This window comes from Ovis canadensis, chromosome 19, assembly GCF_042477335.2.
Source record: "Ovis canadensis isolate MfBH-ARS-UI-01 breed Bighorn chromosome 19, ARS-UI_OviCan_v2, whole genome shotgun sequence".
Classification (NCBI taxonomy): domain Eukaryota; kingdom Metazoa; phylum Chordata; class Mammalia; order Artiodactyla; family Bovidae; genus Ovis; species Ovis canadensis.
The window spans coordinates 62,631,601-62,651,055 of record NC_091263.1 but is presented as its reverse complement, the minus strand read 5'-3'; the positions used below and the strand labels follow the sequence as shown (position 1 = coordinate 62,651,055).

The 19,455-nt window shown below is 35.7% G+C and overlaps 1 protein-coding gene across 23 annotated transcripts in view; it reads right to left on the bottom strand.

Moving 5' to 3' along the window:
• SFMBT1 (Scm like with four mbt domains 1) overlaps positions 1–19,455 on the bottom strand; it is a 117,705-nt gene that overhangs the window by 35,898 nt on the left and 62,352 nt on the right. For 13 of the 23 annotated variants that reach the window (XR_011251003.1, XM_069562452.1, XM_069562449.1 and 10 more), the window contains 3 exons: positions 17,545–17,699; positions 9,082–9,176; positions 3,672–3,912 (listed from right to left, as the gene is read on the bottom strand). Coding sequence is in view for 22 of the 23 variants with exons in the window: in XM_069562452.1 (XP_069418553.1) it covers positions 3,672–3,912; positions 9,082–9,176; positions 17,545–17,572 (364 nt within the window). In the remaining variant the exon portion in view is untranslated. Of the gene's footprint in view, positions 1–3,671; positions 3,913–7,486; positions 7,560–9,081; positions 9,177–17,544; positions 17,700–19,455 lie in introns of all 23 variants that reach the window. The other 10 variants (XM_069562468.1, XM_069562462.1, XM_069562470.1 and 7 more) reach the window with 3 other exon arrangements.

Here is a 19,455-nt window from a genome sequence, read left to right as displayed (position 1 = left end):
GGAGGGAGGATGAGTAAGCTTATACCACTATTTACCTGTTCTTTCCACTGTGGTCCCATATTTTTTACAGCTATACTGTATTTATGTTGTCAGAGCATGTATCATTACACAGCGTATTATCTCTCTTATAACCATCATTTAGCTTTAAGTTCTACAGCCATATATACATTTCAGTTCAGTTCAGTCGCTCAGTCGTGTCCAACTCTTTGCGACCCCATGAATCACAGCACGCCAGGCCTCCCTGTCCATCACCAACTCCCGGAGTTCACTCAAACTCATGTCCATCAAGTCGGTGATGCCATCCAGCCATCTCATCCTCTGCCATCCCCTTTTCCTACTGCTCCCAATCCCTCCCAGCATCAGAGTCTTTTCCAATGAGTCAACTCTTCACATGAGGTGGCCAAAGTATTGGAGTTTCAGCTTTAGCATCAGTCCTTCCAATGAACATCCAGGACTGATCTCCTTTAGAATGGACTGGTTGGATTTCCTTGCAGTCCAAGGGACTCTCAAGAGTCATTTAGGGTTTCACTAACCATTCTCACACTAACATTTCTTCATTTGTTTCATTTTCTGCAGCTCATTCTCTAGTGGATTTCTTTGGAAGGGCTCATGGGAACAATATTCCCTGGGTCTCTACGTATTCCTAACAGTTCACATGTGGCCTTTATACCTGAAGCTCAGTTTGGCTAAACATAAAATCTTGGCCTTGTATATTCTTTTACTGAACTTCTTAAATATGTTACCCTGTCATCTTTTGGCATAAAGCATGTTGTCAATCAGTCTGGTGACAATCTTGTTTTCTTAACTTTTCAAGAAACTTAAGTATTTTTTGCCTAAATGATCAAGGGATCAATTTCTGCTTTAGAGTTTAATACACAACTTGATGTAGCTGTTCTCCTTGATTTCTCCATGTACATAGTGAAACCTTTCAATATGTATTTTTAAATCCTATTTGATTTCCATAAAGTTTTCTTAAATTGTAGTTTACAGTATTTTATTATTTCATTGCTTTGGTTCTTATCTTCAGGGACGTCCATTTTTGCCAACCTAAGTTATTTTTTCCAAGTCCTTTTTATTTCTTTTAATTAAAATTTTTTCTTTTTACTCTTCTCTTTCTGTTCAATTACTCATGCTTGAGTCACTCCTGTTTTCATCTTAGTCTTCATTTCAACTATTTTTAAACTTTTAGTTCTTGTCTAACTTCTATATTTTTTCCAAATCTTCCTTTTCTCCAGTCAGTTCATTTTCTAATTTTTATAAATTTTATTTACGGTTTTTCTCACTGCTCTATCATAGTTACTATTTTCTTTTATCTTGTTTTGAAATGTTTTTGTCTGACACAGTGTTCACCTCTTTTGTGATTATGTTTCTCTGGAAGGATTTTATTCTTCCTTTTTGCCTTTTAAAAAAATTGTAATAACCTGACCTTGTATGAGACTTGACAGAAATCATTTCCTGTTGTTTATGTTTAAATGAGGTGAATTTTGCTATACTCTTGAGATAGTGGGCCAGGTAACTTCATGTCTCCAGAACTTTTTCTCACATTGTTTTTTCACAGAATGTTAATGATCAGCTAGAAGCCCACCAAAAGCCCAGGACTCTAAACACTCAGATCTTCATTTGTAAATATCATCCTTCAAAATACAAAAAGAAAAAAAAAACACACACCAGGGCTTCCTAGAGAAATGGCTGATTTCAGGGTTGAGGCAGGGAGAAGTTTCCTGAACAAGAAACTACTCAAAGAATAATGGGAACACAGCAAGGGACACATCTACCAGTTTGAAGAGGTGTTCACTGGCCAAATCTAGGACAGTGTGATCATCAAAATAAATAATGACAGCAAGGATTGTAATCCACTGAATAAGACTCATGAGTGTACACTGACATATCTACATAAATACAGATGCATACACAAATGCACGTGTGTAAACAGGAGAAAAGGGAAAGCCCTTTTGTAGTAGAAAGCCAATTATGAAATGTAGAAGGAATTAGAAAAAACCGTTTGCTAAGCATTAGAGTAATAACTGTTTCAGATAAAAATTACCAATGGATGCCAAAAATAGTGGGTGATGCTTGAAGACTAATGAGATATTTACATAATTTCAAGGTATCTTCCCACAAGATACTAATTAAAAACAGTAAAAGTAATTTTACAGTGGAAAATTTGGAATATACCAACTTAAGTGATGAAAGTTAATATCACAAGTTAGTTACCAGACAAATTAACAGCATGTTGTCTCCTAACATGATGCACCAGAAGGATACAGCACTACTTCTGCATTTTTTCCTACCAAGTGTGCACAGTCTGAATGTAAGTAAACATCCGACAAACCTAAATTGTGAGACATGCTAAAAAATAATCGGCCTATACGTCTCAAAAATGTCAACATCCAGGAAGACAAAGAAAGGTTAAGGAAACTAAAAAGATGACAGCCAAATATACTGAAATCTTGGACAAGGAAAAGACGGGGAATAAGGAATGTTTTGGATCCAAGACATAATGAACATTAGTGGGTAAACTGGCCCATAACTTTCAAAGATGTCAAAGTCATGGAAGACTTTGGAACAAAAGACTAAGGAACTGTCCCAGATTAAAGGAATCTTTAGGAGACATGATAAATGAATGTAACAAATGACTTGGGATTTTCTTTTACTATAGAAACATTTTACTATAAAAACATTATTGATAAAAACAGAACAAGCTCTGTAGATTAAATAACAGTATTATATCAAAGGTAATTTCCTGATTTTATTATTTTACTGTGTTCATCCAAGTCCATTTTTAGAGGTATATTCTCCCAAGAGTAAAAAGGAAAAAAAAATAAATAAAAAAGGCATTGTGTCTACAAGTGACTCTCAATGGTTCATTAAAAAGATACATATGTGCGCGTGTATGGTGTGTGTGTGTGTGTGTGTGTGTGTGTGTATGTGAGAGAGAGACATAGAGAGAGAAAAGAGAGAGACAAAGACAGAGAGGGAGGAAAGGAGGCTAAAGTAAATGTAGTACAATGCCAATATTTGGGGAAAGCTGACAATAAGGCCCCAAGAATTTTCTATATTTTTGTAAATCTGAAATATTTCTGGAAATCTAAAATTATCAATATAACAAAATAAGAAGCTGGAAGAAAAGCATATAAGGTCTAGAATTTTCTTAAGGCATCTCTCTCCTTTTTCCATGTTTATATGACTCTTCTCTTTCTTTCGTCCTATTGTCTCTGTCCTGCTTAATTTGGATTCTACTCCCAGTAGGGCTCTTTCCTGGAAGGGAGCTTCAGCTGGTGTATTTTAAAAGCTCACAGGTCCCAGACTGTCTGTAGGTAATAGGAGGGAGGACAGTAAAATCAGGAAGAGAAACAACCTGGTCCAATGTACTCTAAGACAGCCAGACCTACAAGTTAAACTCAGAGAGCCTCACACACCCACAGGATGATAAACAACTGATGCTCCCTATGAATGTCATAAAAGATTGAGGCTTATAAGGAGTACAGAAAATAATTTTTTTTAATGGAAATGTGTATTATTCCTTATAAATATTCTCATTCACAATACTAACCCAAAGAAGTTAGGAAGACTAATGTGCTTAGGAGATGTGAAAACCTTAAGACTGTGGACAGCCTAAATTTTCCTACATCAATACCACATCACATCTTGATATGACGTATCGCCATTACCTTCTGGGGCTTCGAGGGTCTTTTTATTCTGTTCACACCACCCAATGGGATAGAGGTCAGCCTTCCTGATGTCACACCAGAAGTCTGCTCTGCGATCCTCCCCGTAGCCATCGTACCGGAGGAGGAGCAGCTGCTCACAGGTGGTAATGATGGTGGCAACCCAGTAGGTTTCAGGATCAGTTTTCACAGCCACCTCCAGTTTCATCCCAGGAGCAAATCCATTCTGCAAACGTGTGTCCACCTGAACATGGAAATGTTGTTAACCACCAGAAAAACATCTAATGAGTACTTCTTTGGTCAACATTATTTAAGGCTTATCATTCTAAAGCACTAAATGCAATAAAATCTTCTCAAGGGAAATCTGAGAAATTTCAGTTCTAACTCATAGGAGTGATCCAAACAAAACAGGGACTAGCAATGCTGTTCTGTTCCATCGACCCTGAAGGAGCTTTAAAAGAACTCAGTATTCCACGAAAGCTGTCTATCATGATTATAGAATGTGCTTTCTATTAAATATTCAGACCACTGAATGTTTACCATTTTAACAACCTTCAACACATTAAGATTTCTTAATCATTCAAAAGAAAATTTATGAAGCTAGAAAAAGTAAAGGACAAACAGAAGTTATATTGATAATAAATACGTATAGTATGTGCCATACAGAGGAAGCCATATTTCCCAGTTTCCCTAAAACAGTCTGTGTTTACACTGGTTATCTTTGAATAATAACTAATAATGCCTCCTATTTCCTTCAAAAGCGCCCAAATTTAAATGACAAATTATATAGTCACAAACGTTGCAGTCTGCAATTCTGAAAATCCTGTATGTATGTACCAAATAATGAGAGCCAGGTTTCTTACTGTGGGATAAAGAAGTGAATAAACCAAAATGCATAAATTCAAGCTAATCACAAGAAAAACCAAAGCCTAACTCGAAACCTAAAACATTTAAGTTGGTGAAAAAGTAATTGCGGTTTTGGACCAATGAATTTTAAATCATTATAACTAGGTTTAAACATGTCTTTATTAATCAAAATAGGAATCATTACAATCAACACATTTTTGCCAATGAGAAATAAGTTTGCTTATTCCTGTAGCACAAAAATCCATGCTGCGGGATTCAACAAACTCTTGGAAAGCATTTTCTGCCTCCTGCTGGTTGTGGAAGCATTTCCCCTGCAAAAAGTTGTCAAGATGTTTCAAGAAGTGGTAGCTGGTTGGCAAGCGGTTAGGTGAACATGGCAGTCGAGGTAAAATCTTCGTAGCCCAATGCTGGTTGTGCGACGTGTGGTCAGGTGTTGCTGTGGAGGAGAACTGGGCCCATTCTGTTGACCAACACCAGTTGCAAGCATTGCAGTTTTCAGTGCAGTTCAGTTCAGTTGCTCAGTCGTGTTCAACTCTCGTGAGTCTTCAGTGCATCTCATCGAATGGCTGAGCATACGTCTCAGATGTAATGGTTTTGCCAGGATTCAGAAAGCTGTAATGATCAGACAGGCAGCAGTTCACCAAACAGTGAGCATCACCTTTCTTGGGTGCAAGTTTGGCTTTGGGAAGTGCTTTGGAGCTTCTCCTCAGTCCAGTCACTGAGTTGGTCATCACCGGTTGTTGTATAAAATCCATTTTTCATCGCACATCACAATCCAATCAAGAAGTGATTCACTATTGCACAGAATAAGAGAAGGTGACACTTCAAAATGACAGTATTTTGATTTGTGGTCATCTCACAAGGTACCCACTTACCAAGCTTTTTCACCTTTCCAATTTGCTTCAAATGCCAAATGAATATAGAATGGTCGACATTGAAGTCTGGCAATTTCTCGTGTAGTTTTAAGAGCATGAGCTTTGATGATCCTCTCAATTGGTCATTGTCAACTTCTGATGGCTAGTCACTGAGAAGTGCAGTGGCTTAAAGCTCCTCATCTTTAAGGCTCTTACCTCCTTTGCAAAACTTCTTGAATCACTACTGCAATATACATTTGTTAGCAGTTTCTGAGCCAAATGTGTTGTTGATGTTGTGAGTTGTCTCTGCTGCTTTATGACCCATTTTGAACTCGAATAAGAAAACTGCTTGAATCTGCCTTTCATCTAACATCATTTCCCTAGTTTAAAATAAATATAAAATAAATAGCAAATAATAAGTCACTAGCAAAAAATAAATAAAGTGAGAAAAGTGTATTAAAATGATGTATAACATAACCACATTTATAAAAGAACATATTCTGATATCAAACAGCAAAGTTCAACAATGCAAGACCGCAATTATTTTTGTACCAACCTAATAACTGGTATATGATTTGCACTTCAAAAGTATCCACACCATGAAAGATGGAGAGAATGAGGAACTGTCATGCATTGGAGGAGCCCATGGAAACACAACAATTAAATACAATGTGGCCATCATAACCACTGGGAAGTGAGGGGGCTTCTGCAAAGGAGAAACCAGAAAGGGAAAGTATACATCCTGTGTAAAACTTCCTTTTTATTCTAATCACTAACCTGCTGTATTCCTGAAAGGTAATCACTATCCTAAATTATAACACTACAGTTTAACACTGTCTGTGTTTCAGCACTATGTGGGCAAAATTATGCAGTATGAATACTTTTCTTGCCCAACACTGCTTAAGAGATTCATTTGTCCTGTTGCACACAACAGTACTTGATCTCTTCTCACTCCTGTATAATGTTCCATTATACACATATGTTATAATTTATCCATTCTAATTCTTCTAGGAGAAGGCACTCTGGATAGTTCACAGTTTTAGAAGACTACTAGTAACACTGTCATGATTATAAGAATAGATTCGTATGTCACTTGATGCATACCTACGTGAGTTCTTAAAAAGATACGGCCAAGCTGTTTCCCAAAGTGGCTGCACCAATGTACTCTCCCAATAGCATATAAGAAATCTTCTTGCTCCAACATTCTAGCCAATATTACTATATTTTCAGCTTTTTTCATTTTAACCATCTTGAAGCATGTATTATATTATCTTGCTGTGATTTTAATTTGTATTATTATTAATAGAGTTGAGAATGTTTATATTTTATTAGCCACTTAGACTCCTTCTTCTGGGGAATGCCTAAATTTTTTGCCAACTGTTGAGTCAATATTCTAGATATCAGTTTGCTAATTACTTGTATTTCAAATATCATTTTCTTGATGGTGTTGTCTGATAAATACAAGTCATGAATTGCAATATACTCTGATCCATCAATATTTTTCCATTAAAAGGTTAATTAATTTTCTGTATTTTTAAACAAATTCTCCCTATCCCTAGAAGTCATAAGATATATCAATACTACCATATTATTTTCTAGAAGCCTTTCATATTGAGAACTAATATCCACCCTGAGTTAATCTCTATCTGTGGTATTAGGTTGAGGTCAGGTTTTACTTATTTGAATCAGCTTGTCAATTTCTACCTAATTTTTTTTGGTGTTTGAGTTGCAGTAAATCTACAGATTTGTTTGGGAAGAACTGACACCTTTACAACAATGAGTCTTCCATTATATGAACAAGGCATATTCCTTCATTTTAACTTATTTCAATAAAGATTTGTGTCTCTGCAAATATCTGTTACATTTGATGTTTTTTATGTTATTGTAAATCACCTTTCAGTTTCCATTTTTGTCTGTTAACTAGCATATAGAAATATAATCGTTTTTTAATATCTGTCTTGTATTTTAAAATCTTGCAAAAATTACTCATTAATTCTAATAATATAGTTGTACATTATTTTATACATTATTCATCTGCAAATAATGATTTTTTCCCCTTCCTTCTCAATTTTTAAACATTTTAATTGTTTTTCTTACCTTATTGTATTGGTTAGATCCTCCAATACAATTATCAAATAGGAATCATGTTAACCAGCATAATTTTTGTCTTCTTCCATAATAAAAAGAAATATGAATATTACTATTAATAGTTTTCTGTAGATTTTGTATATATACACGTCATCAAATTAAGGACATTCTCATGTATAGATTGCTAAGAATTTTATCAAAAGTGGATATGGAATTTTAGCAATAATTTTCTTTATATATTGCGATAATAGTCAAAATTTTCTCCTTTACTCTACTACTATGGTGAATTATGCTGGTTTATTTTCAAATGTTAAGCCATCCTGCATTCCTGGAAAAAATCAACTTGTTATTAATGTATTATCCTTTTTAAATATAGCTACATTCAGTTTGGTATAAAAAGTTTACTTTGTATGAAGGTATTTTTGCATCAGTCATTATGAGTGACACATCTCTGTGATTTTCTTTTCTTGAATTATTAGGTTTGGTATCAAGGTTGTGCTGATCTCTAACAAAATGGTACCCTACGATTAATATAGGATCAAATGACCAGAGAGAAAGGAAACAGAAGACTTAAACAAGATTACAAATTAACAAGACCTAACAGACGTAAAGAGAACACTACTCAGCAACAGGAGAATACACGTTCCTCTCAAATGAAGATGGAACATTCTCCAGGACTGACCATAACATTAGGACAAAAATAAAAATCATACTAAGTACCTTTTCTGATCACAATGGAATAAAACTTGAACTCAGTAACACAAGGAAAACTAAAAAATTCACAAATATGTGGATATTAAACACACTGTTAGCCAACAGATCAAAAAAGAAATCACAAAGGAAATTAGAAAATTCTTTGAGACAAGTTATAACAAAAATTGGGGTTCCCCGGTGGCTCAGATGGTAAAGAATCTGCCTGCAATATAGGAGAGAAGAAAGCAGCATCGCAAAATACATCCAAAGCGTTCTGTTCTTCTTAACAAGACTAACCCTCAAGAAAAACTATTTTACTAGGTCCTAACCAACTACAGTGAACAGAACCTTACTGACCCAAGGTAAGGAAAATACCCAACTCCAGCCCTCTCTAGCCTCCAAAATAGGGGAAAGAATACGTACAACTTAGGCTCACTAAAACACTAAGACCAAATCACAGGACCAGAGAATGCTTTTGCTCCCCTCACACCTTACCACCACACATCAAGAGGGCTCCTGTACAAAAGGTGAGGCAAAATAAATGACAGCAAAGTACCTTTTAGCCTCTCACACCTATAGCTAAAAGGAACAGTAAAATCAGCCTAACTTTTATCTGGATAAACAGAAAACAATGAAAACTCATTTCTTTTTTTTTTTTACTCAGTATATTATTAACATATCCAGCTTTCAACAAAAACTTACAGAGCTACTGAAAGATAAAAAATACAACTTGAAGAGACAGAGCAGATATTAGAACCAAGCTCAGATATGGCAGAGATGTACCATATCAGGAATTTAAAACTGATTCATATGATAAGGTCTCTGAATGAAAAAAGATCAAATGAAAAAAGATTTTCATTTTTTCTAAATGAAAAAGGATCAGGCAGTCAAGCAATACAGTCACCACTTACATGTTTAAAAGACCCGTAGGGAACTGCTGTGGACCCTGTCTCTTCTAGATAGTCTTCCCAGCTTAACTCCACTTCTTCCACTCCAGATCCAGCATCTGGAATTAAAACAAAACAACACAAAACAGGCAAGACCCAATTAAAGAAAACTCAAGATATAAAAATATAAACTTAGTAAACCTAACTTACAACTTACTTCACAAGTTAATTTACTTTACACCCAAGATAACTAAGTGTTCTTTTTAAATAGCAGTTTCCCTTAATGCACTGATTCGGGCTCCCCTGGGGGTTCAGATAGTAAAGAATCTGCCTGCAATGTGGGAGACCAGGGTTTGATCCCCGGGTTGGGAAGATCCCCTGGGGAAGGGAATGGCTACCCACTCCAGTATTCTTGTCTGGAGAATTCCATGGACAGAGGAGCTAGGTGGACTACAGTCCAGGGGATCCTAAAGAGTCGGACATGACTGGGTGACTAACACTTTTATTGCTACTTAATGCACTGATTATCAAGGAATCTCAACACCATAGAGTGTGACATACTATCTCCTGCTGGGATCCATTTGAGATTCGCTTAAATGGATCATATAAAGCTGGCAAGAGTGTAACTATTATAATCACTTTGGACCGTAAGTTGGTATCTAATTGCCAAGTATTTGAGATCTTTAATAGGCATTTCAAACTTAAATTTTCAATCTCTTCTTCCTTAGTGTCCTCAAATTGAGTAAAAGATACCACTGGCTGATATTTTGGCTCAACCCAAAAACTGTGGAGTTATTCTTACTTTTTTCTCTTTCACATCTTACATTTAATCCATCAGAAAATTCTGTAGGTACTATCTTTAAAAATACCCCAAATCTAAACACTTCCCACCATTTCTACTGCTCTAAGTGCAAGGTCTAACAACAATACCTTTTACCTTTTAATCACACAATAAAACCTAAAATCTCTGGGAGATACAAAAGCCCTATATGATCTGACTCCTAGCTCCTGACCTTGCCTCTGCATCCGCAGCCAGCCTCATGCTTGCTCACTGCACTCGAACACTGAGGATGGTTTGTTTTGTTCTTTCTAACCATGTTCTCTCCTCAAAGCCTCTACGTTAGTTATTACCTCAGCTTAGGCTCATTCCCCTGTGTCATTCACAGCTTTACTTCATTCAATCTCTACTCAAAAACCTCTTCAGAAAGACCTTCCACCAACCAGAAAGGCCTCCCATCAGTGCACATCTAACGTAGAAGCCCCCAGGCTCTGCTTTCATTATCTCCAAGGCATTCATTCCTACCTCAAAGTATACCTTATGTCTTTTTATCTTCCCCACTCGACAACAAACTCTATGAAGACAGGAACGTTGTTTTGGAAAATACTCTATTTCTGTCATAGCAGAGACTCAACACATTTTTGTTGAGGGAGCAAAGATTCAAACACTTCATTGTAACCCAATAATCCCAACTCACATAAGCTGCTTAAAAGCAGGGTTTATTCACTGACGTATCCCCACTGCCCAAAATGCTGCCTAACACTACCAGGCCTACGATAAACAGCTGCTGAATGAGTACACCTTTGGGGAGTCTACGCTTCACACAAACACAAGGCGGCAAGCAAACGCAGGGATGCTCACCACAGCACTGTTTCTAACAGCAACAGACAGAAGCAATCAGTAGGAGAACAGACAAATTATGGCAATCCTACAATGGAGCACTACTATATAACAGCTGAAATGAATGAACGGATTGACATATAAATCTCAAAAAGAAAAAAAAATCACATCAAGTTCAAAGAAAAGCAGGTGAAGAATAAAAAGTACAAGATATAATTTAAGCCTCAAAACAAAACTCTGCAATATAATGATTATAAATACATGCATTTCAATAACCTTTGGGGATGGAGGGAAGCAAAGGTTAGAAGAAAAGTAAAAGAGACTTAAGCTATATTATGTTTTATTAATTTAAAAAAAATGGAACACATGCAAACGTGTTCAACATCATTCAGTTCAGTTCCGTTCAGTTGCTCAGTCGTGTCTGACTCTTTGCAACCTGATGAACCGCAGCACACCAGGCTTCCCTGTTCATCACCAACTCCCAGAGTCCACCCAAACCCATGTCCATTGAGTCAGTGATGCCATCCAACCATCATCCTCTGTCGTCCTCTTCTCCTCCTGCCCTCAATCTTTCCCAGCATCAGCGTCTTTTCAAATGAGTCAGCTCTTCACATCAGGTGGCCAAAGTATTAAAGTTTCAGCTTCAACATCAGTCCTACCAATGAACACCCAGGACTGATCTTCAACATCATTAAAGGCAAATTAAAACCACAAAGAGGTACCACCTCATACTGATTAGGATGGCTATTATCAAAAAGCAGAAAATAAGCTTTGGCAAGGAAATGAGTAATTGGAATCTTTGTGCATTGCTGGTCTTGGAATAGAAAATGGTAGAGTCAGTGTGGAAAATTTTTTGGTGGTTCCTCAAAATCTTTTAAATATAATTACCATATGATCCAGCAATTTTACTTCTGGGTATATATCCAAAAGAATTGATAACAGGACTCAAACAGGTAACTGTACATGAATGTTCAGAGCAGCAATATTCACAACAGCCAAAAGGTGGAAGTAACTGACCCAAGTATCCATCAGCAAATGAATGGATAAACAAAATGTGGTATATGCATACAATGGAATATTATTCAGTGACAAAAAGGAAGGAAATTCTGATATAGGCTACAAAATATAGATGAACTATGAGAAAATTACACTAAATAAGTCAAGCACAAAAGATCAAATATTGTATGTTTCCACTTACTTGAGGTAGAGTAGTCAAATTCATAGAGACAGAAAGAAGAATGGGAGTTTCCGAGGACTAGGGGGAGAGGGGAATGTGGAGTTAGTGTTTAATGGGCACAGAGCTCCAGTACAGGAAGATAAAAAGGTTTTGGAGATGGTGATGTTAATGGCTGCACAACAATGTGAATGGACAGTATACCTAAACACGGTTAAAATGGTAAATTTTATGTTACGGATAATATACCACAATTTTAAAAAATGAAAACGAATTTTGATGAAGTTAATTTATTATTTATTAATTTTTAATTCTGTATGGTAGGTACAGAAGTATTCCTTATATGTTTTCCATTCATTTCTACATATTTGAAAATTTTCACTAGAAATAAAATAAATCAATAAAGACTTTATTGGGAGCATCCTGGAAGCATGAGTCAATAGAAAGCCAATTTCCATCACTAAAACATAACAAGGCTAGACAATTCGTATTCATGGTCCTTGGCAAGAACCCTAGCCCCTCAAGCAGCATGCTAATTAAAAAATAAATAAATAAACAGGAGCAACAAAAGCAATGAATTAAAGGACTAAAATCTCCCATACATCAAAAAAACTACCTAAAAACTGAGAAAAAACAAGACTAATTAATGATCTGCTAAAAAAATGAGCAAAATACATGAAAAGAGAATTTATTTTTTTTAATTGCAAACAGTCCTTAAACATATGGAAAGAGGTGCAAATTTACTCATTTTAAAAGAATGCAAATGAAAACTACACTGAGATATCAGATTGGAAAAAATTCTAAAAGTCTGACAACATACTCCATGGTGAGGCAAGTAATTAGGCAGGTAAAGTATAATGATACAACCCTGGTGAAAGGGGTTATATTTTTGTTGGCAACAGCTAACAAAATTACATATGTATTTACCTTCTGATCCCACTTCTAGGAATCTATCCCAAAGATATGCTGGCAAAAATACAAAAAGACGTATGTACAAGGCTATTCATGGTAGTACTATATATGTAATACCAAGACTGGAATTAATCCAAATGTCCATCAGTAAGGAACTGGGTGAATAAAATATAGTATATACATCCAACATTATACAGCTGTAAAAAGGAATGAGAACAATTACCACATACTGATGTGGAATAATCCTCAGTACATAGTAAGTGAAACAGCAAAACATAGAGCAGTTTTTATTGTAGCTCTAATTTTTGCATAAGGTAAAAGAGATATGAATATATATGTAAATGCTCACATATGTCTTTTTACATTTTAAAAATGAACGACAGGATAAAATGTAATAAAACTTCTTTATATATGGAGAATAAAAAGCATGAATTCTATCAGCCTGAAAGTGGGAATGTTGTTATAAATATAATTTAGACTTTATAATTATGTATATTCTTTATACAATTTAGAAACATTTAAATTAAAAATTCTAAAAACTGAAAATGAACTTAAACAAACATGCCTAATGGTTGGTGGAAAAACCACAAAGAAAATAGAATCCCTTTAAGTCATTATTAAAATACAGAATTCTGACTGCAAACCTGAGTGGAATATATTTAAAGACAAAACAATAAAGAAATCTTAAACCACACACTACTATTCTATTGATATCTGGAATGCTGGTATTCTTGTTGTGAGAAAATCATATGAATATTATATAAATAAATAAATTTAAATAAGGATAAAACAATTTTAAAAAGTTTAAATAAGGATAAAAACAAATAAGTGATGATACTAAAGATTACAAAATAACACATATTCAAAAGAAAAGATATAAAATCAAAGAAAAAATTCCTGTAATTTTATAAAATTATTTATGAAATTATATAAAATTTATATAATGTTATAAAATTATAAATATCAGATGAAGCCATCTGATTTTCTTTTCTCTTCAAAAGATGTGTATTTTTGGACTTTGCTGGCAGTCCAGTGCTTGAGACTCCACACTTCCAATGTAGGGGGCTCAGGTTCGATCCCTAGTCACAGAACAAGGATTCCCCACACCATGCATCAAACAAACAAAATGATGTGTATTTTCCAGCTATGTTTATGGATGAGACCTAGGAGAAATGGCAAGCTGCTATCAACGAGCACCCCAGCATCTGGGCTGTAGACTATAAATACCATATCCACTTAAAAAAAAAAAAAAGAGCTTCTCAGACAAATGTCAGATTGCAAAGTTGGGGCAGGAAATGTACAGGAGGAACCTTGGAACCTTACTATGCCAGAAAGCAAGGACTAAGACTATCGGAGATATAATGACATCACATCCAAAGAACACAGGAACCAATCTGAAACAACTCTCACTGCTTGAGAATGGAACAATTTGATCATCAAATTAATGATGACAGCAACGGATTCAAATCCACATGTAATATATATTATATGTGTAATGTATATACTGTATGAGTTAATGACAACATTTAAAACAAAAGAAAACAAATCAGCTTCCTAAATAGCAAAGTGAATACCTTACTCTTTCAGAAGAGCAGCAAAAATACCAGCTAAACAATGAAACTTGACCATTTCAAAAGTTCTGAAATTAACCGAAGGGAGGAAAAAAAAAAAAAAAAAACACCCCAAACTGAAAAGCATCTATTCAAGACAAGTTATTGAACCTCTGTCAGAAGAGTGGGACTGTGGCACTTTAAGTTGGACCTGTTCCCCTCTTTCATTCCTCTTCAGCTAAAAAAGAAATTTTAGAACTGAAAATATAATAACCAAAAAAACAAAACAAACCCCTCCATAGATAAGCTCTATAAGCAGAATGGGGAGAACAAAGAATCACTAAAATTAAAGAGCAATAGAAAACACCCAATTTAAACAACAAAGTGAAAAAAATGAAAAGAGCCTCATAAAGCTGTGCAACAATAACAAAGATTTAACAAAGTGTCTTCAGAGTCCCAAAAGAAGAGAAAGAACAGGGCAGTAAAAGTCCTAGAAGAAATAATGGCTGAAAACATTTCAAATTTGTCAAAAGACATAAGCCTACAGTTTTAAGAAGCTGAGAAAACTCCAAACAAGATAAACCCAAGGAAATCTGTACACAGACACACAGAGTCAAATTGCTGAAAATGAAAGACATTAAATCTTGAAAGCAGCAAGAGAAACAATACTTCTTCTAAGGGAGGTGACCAGAGACAGGGAAACTAATAATTTTATCACCAACAGACCTACACTAGAAAAACGGCTAAAGGAAATTCTATAAACAGAAGTGAAATGATAGTAGAAGGAATCTTGGAAAATCAGGAATGAATAAAGAAGAAAAAATAAAAATAGTGGGAAACATCATTATGAAACATTTTCTTTCTTCTCTTGAATTTTCGAAACTATATTTGATAGCTGAAGCAAAAAAAAAAAAATTGGGGGGCCACACCACAAGGCATGTGGGATGCTGGTTCCCTGACCAGGGATGGAACCTGTAATGCCCTGCACTGGAAGTGCAGCCTTAACCACTGGACAGCCAGGGAAGTTCCCCCAAATTTTAACAATTTCTAATGTGGTTCCCAAAATATGTAGAGAAATATTTAAGACAAGTTTTATTATAAATAAGAGTAGGTAAAGAGATATAAAAAGCAGGTAAAATTTCTACACTTCACTCTAACAAAATGATAACATCAGCAGAATGGGATATGTTAGGTATACATAATACCTAGAGCAACCACTAAAAAAGCTACACAAAGAGATACACTCAAGAACAGTATAAAGGCTTCCTTGATGATCGATTGGTTAAGAATCTGCCTGCCAACTCAGGGGATATAGGTTCGATCTCTGCTCTAGGAAGATCCCACATGCCATGGGGCAACTAGGCCTGTGTACCACAACTACTGACCCAGTGCTGTAGAGCCTGCAAGCGGCAATTTCTGAAGCCTGTGCGCCTGAAGGCTGTGCTATGCAACGAGAGAAGCCAGCCCAACGACAAGCCCGTGCGTTGTAACTAGAGTGTAGCCCCTGTACTCCACAACCAGAGAAGCCTGCGCAGCAACAAAGACTCAACCAGACAAAACCTTAAAAAAACAAAAGAACACATTTGTAGAGACAAATCAAAACAAAATTCTAAAAACACTTTCAAGTACCCCACAGGAAGATAGGAAAAGGAACAAAAAATGGAGAAAACAAATGAACAAAACCAACAGATGTTTAAAAAAAAGGCACACATGAGCCTTAACATATCGACAATTACATTAACTGTAAATGGTCTAAACACACCAATTACAAGACTGAAAAAAAATTTTAGTGACTATATGGTTTTATAAGAAACTTACTTCAAATATAATGATTCACAGAGGCTGAAAGTAAAAGGATGAAAAGGATATACCATGGAAACGTTAATAAAAAAAGAGTATGACTAGGTAAAATCTATAGAGACAGAAAGCAGACATGATCTCCAGAGGCTGGATTAAGCAAGAAATAACTGCCAATGGTTTCTTGTGAGGGGTGATGAAAATGTTCCGGAATTCAATAGCAGTGCTTGTGAATATACTAAAAACCACTGAATTGTGTATTTTCAAATGGTAAATTTTATAGTATGTGAATTGTATCTCAAAAAAAAGTACTTCAATAAAGTTGTTAATTAAAAAGCAAACAAACAATATGACTGATAAATGAGCCAAAACTACGATGCCACGGTACCAAAGAGGATATAGGGATGGCAAGTAAGAACCTGTTCAGCACCACTAACCATTAGGGGACTGCAAAGTAAGACCAAGATGATCTGTTAATTTATCAGCACGACTTACGTAAAAATAGTGACAATACCAAAGGGCTGTGAGGATGTGAAGAAATCAGATCTCATACATTGCTGGAAAGAATGTATATGGTACAGCCACACTGGAAAGCAGTGGTGCTCCTGGGCATTTATCCCAGAAAAATGAAATCTTATGTATATGATTATTCATAGCAGCTTTATTCATAAAAGCCAAAAGCTGGAAGCAACCAAAATGAACTGCAACAGATGAATGAATGGTTAACCAAACGGCAGTATATCCACGGAATACTACCAAGCAATAAAAGAGAACAGATTCCTGATATAGTCAAGAATTTGGATGGATCTCAGGGGCATTATTTTGAGTGAAAAAAAGCCCATCTCAGAAAGTCACATACTGTGTGGTTCTACTTATGTAACATTCAGGAAATGACACAATTATAGAAATGAAGAAATGATTAATGGTTACCTTGGGTTAGGGAATGCTGGGGAAGAGGAGTCAGTGTAACTGTGAAGAAGCAGTACAAAGGAGCTCTGTGTGGCGATGGAATAGTTCTGTATTTTGACTGAAGTGGCAGTTACAGGAATTTACACAAATCATAGAGAAATACATACATTTGATACATATACCAATTTCCCAGCTTTCATACTGCACTATACTTAAATGAGATGTAACTTATAGTAGAAGCTGGGTGATGGGTACATGAAGACTGTCAGAATCTTTGCAAGCTCCTATGAATTGATAATTACTTCAAAATAAATTTACTTTTTTTTTAAACGAAGTCTGCTCATAAAAGTTATTTACTTTTTCAGCAAACAGGCTGAGCGCCCCTGGTGCCAGGTACAAAGAAAGATAACTCATATCTTCAAAGAGCTTCCCATTTAGTGGTAAAAAGATAAGCCTGACAATGTAACACAGGTGAGTAATGGAATTCTGCACTCCGAAAAACAGATTCCGCTCAGCAAAACCGATACCTGCATCAGTCTGCTGCTCCCCGTTCATTTCCACAGCACATGGGTAAGCTCCTCCCCACACAGAGGACAGGCCTTATGGTTATGCTACAATCTGAAGATTACTTGCAATTCTCAAGCATCTGTTCAATGGGCATCGAAGGGTCCAAGTGAAAGTGCTGAAAAATCAAAAAGAACACATTAGCAGGCTGCAGTCCAGTGTTTACTCATTCATAAGACATAACACTCTGGTGGGTTGAAACGGCAGATAAGAACAAACTGGCAGCATAGATAATTAAGAGACATAATTAAGAGACAAAAATTGACACCTTTTCTAATTTTGAAGGGGTGTGTGTGTGTGTGTGTGTGTGTGTGTACACAGAGAGAGCAAGCTATTAAGATCTGGATATCTAAAAATCACAACAAATAAATATATATATATGAATCACTACCTAAAAATCACAACAAATAAATATATATATATATGAATCACTACCCCTTCAACTTAGATTATAATACTGAGCAGGACTATCCATGAAAACTCCAATTCTTAATGAAGTTCTGGGGAGTGGGGGAGGAGTTTAGCTTTCAAAGCTCTCTCTTAGTAAGATTCAGGATACAATGTATTATTTTATCTAGTTCCCCATCTCATTTACCTAGAAGATTATGCAGAACCAATAAGTATGAACCATATTTGTCTACAATTACACTTACAAAGAAAGCGCAATTCTTCCAAAATAAGCTCTGGAATCATTTATTCTTAAAAAAAAAAGTTTTATTGGGCTATAACTCACATGCCAAAATGTTCCATTTTAAGTGTACAATTCAATAATCTTTAGTAAATTTACAGAGTTGTGTAACCATCACTATAATCCAATTTTAGAATATTTCTATCCCTCTGGAAAAGAACTTCCTTCCCACCTGCAGTTAATCCCCATTCCATCCCCAGCCTCAGGCAACCACTAATCAACTTTCTGTCTCTAGAGATTTTGCCACTTTTGGACATGTCACAGCAATGGAATCATACAGTATGTGGTTTCTTGTATCTCGCTTCTTTCACTCAGCATGTTTTTGAGGCCCATCCATGCTGCACATGGATGAATCTATTTATTCCTGCTTTACTTACATGCAAAACAATCTCAGATACTGCCTTTACATATGCCTAATAGAGTAGAAAGAGGAAAGAAGTTGCTGCTGGAAGGCACAATGTGAACAGACCACAAGGACAACAATGCAGAAAACCAAAACGGTGGGACAGGAACTCAACAGCCACAGCTGCCCAGGTGATACCTACAAGAGCAAATACCTCTGTACCTGTCAACAAGATTCTGAATCTGTCTTCAATCCCCAGGAATGGATTCTCATAAAAGCCTTTTAAACAGATTCTAGCTCCAGCTCCACCCACGACAAATATGCTATCTTATACAGACTACATTATGTCCATTTTAAAAATATTTAAAATGAGCATAACATCCTTTTCAGATTTTAAAACTAAATTTCTTACTGAGCAGAAAGAAAATATTAATAACTGTTAATACTATGGATATCCCATTTGAGGTAACTGCCAGTTATCCAAAATCCTTTCATACAACTTAAGCACTAAAACTCACACTTTCACAGATAGGAACAACTGAGTATAAACTTGGTAGCGAGATTTAAAGCCTCTGAACAAGCTTTCTTCTCTCAGCTTCCTTTTCTACTCCAAGTCCAAAACATTTAAACTATACCATTCCACCTATAAGTCATTCACTCCCCATATTTATGGAACACCAGTTCATTACCATCTACTATTCCAGGGGGTAAAGGTAAAGTAACCAAGAGAGACTTAGTTTCTGCATTCATGATGCTTATTTTCAATAGGAGGAAGAAAATTTAAGCTAGCAATTTAAAACAATTATTTAAAGTGCTAAGAAGGAAAAGCAGTGGGTGCTAAAA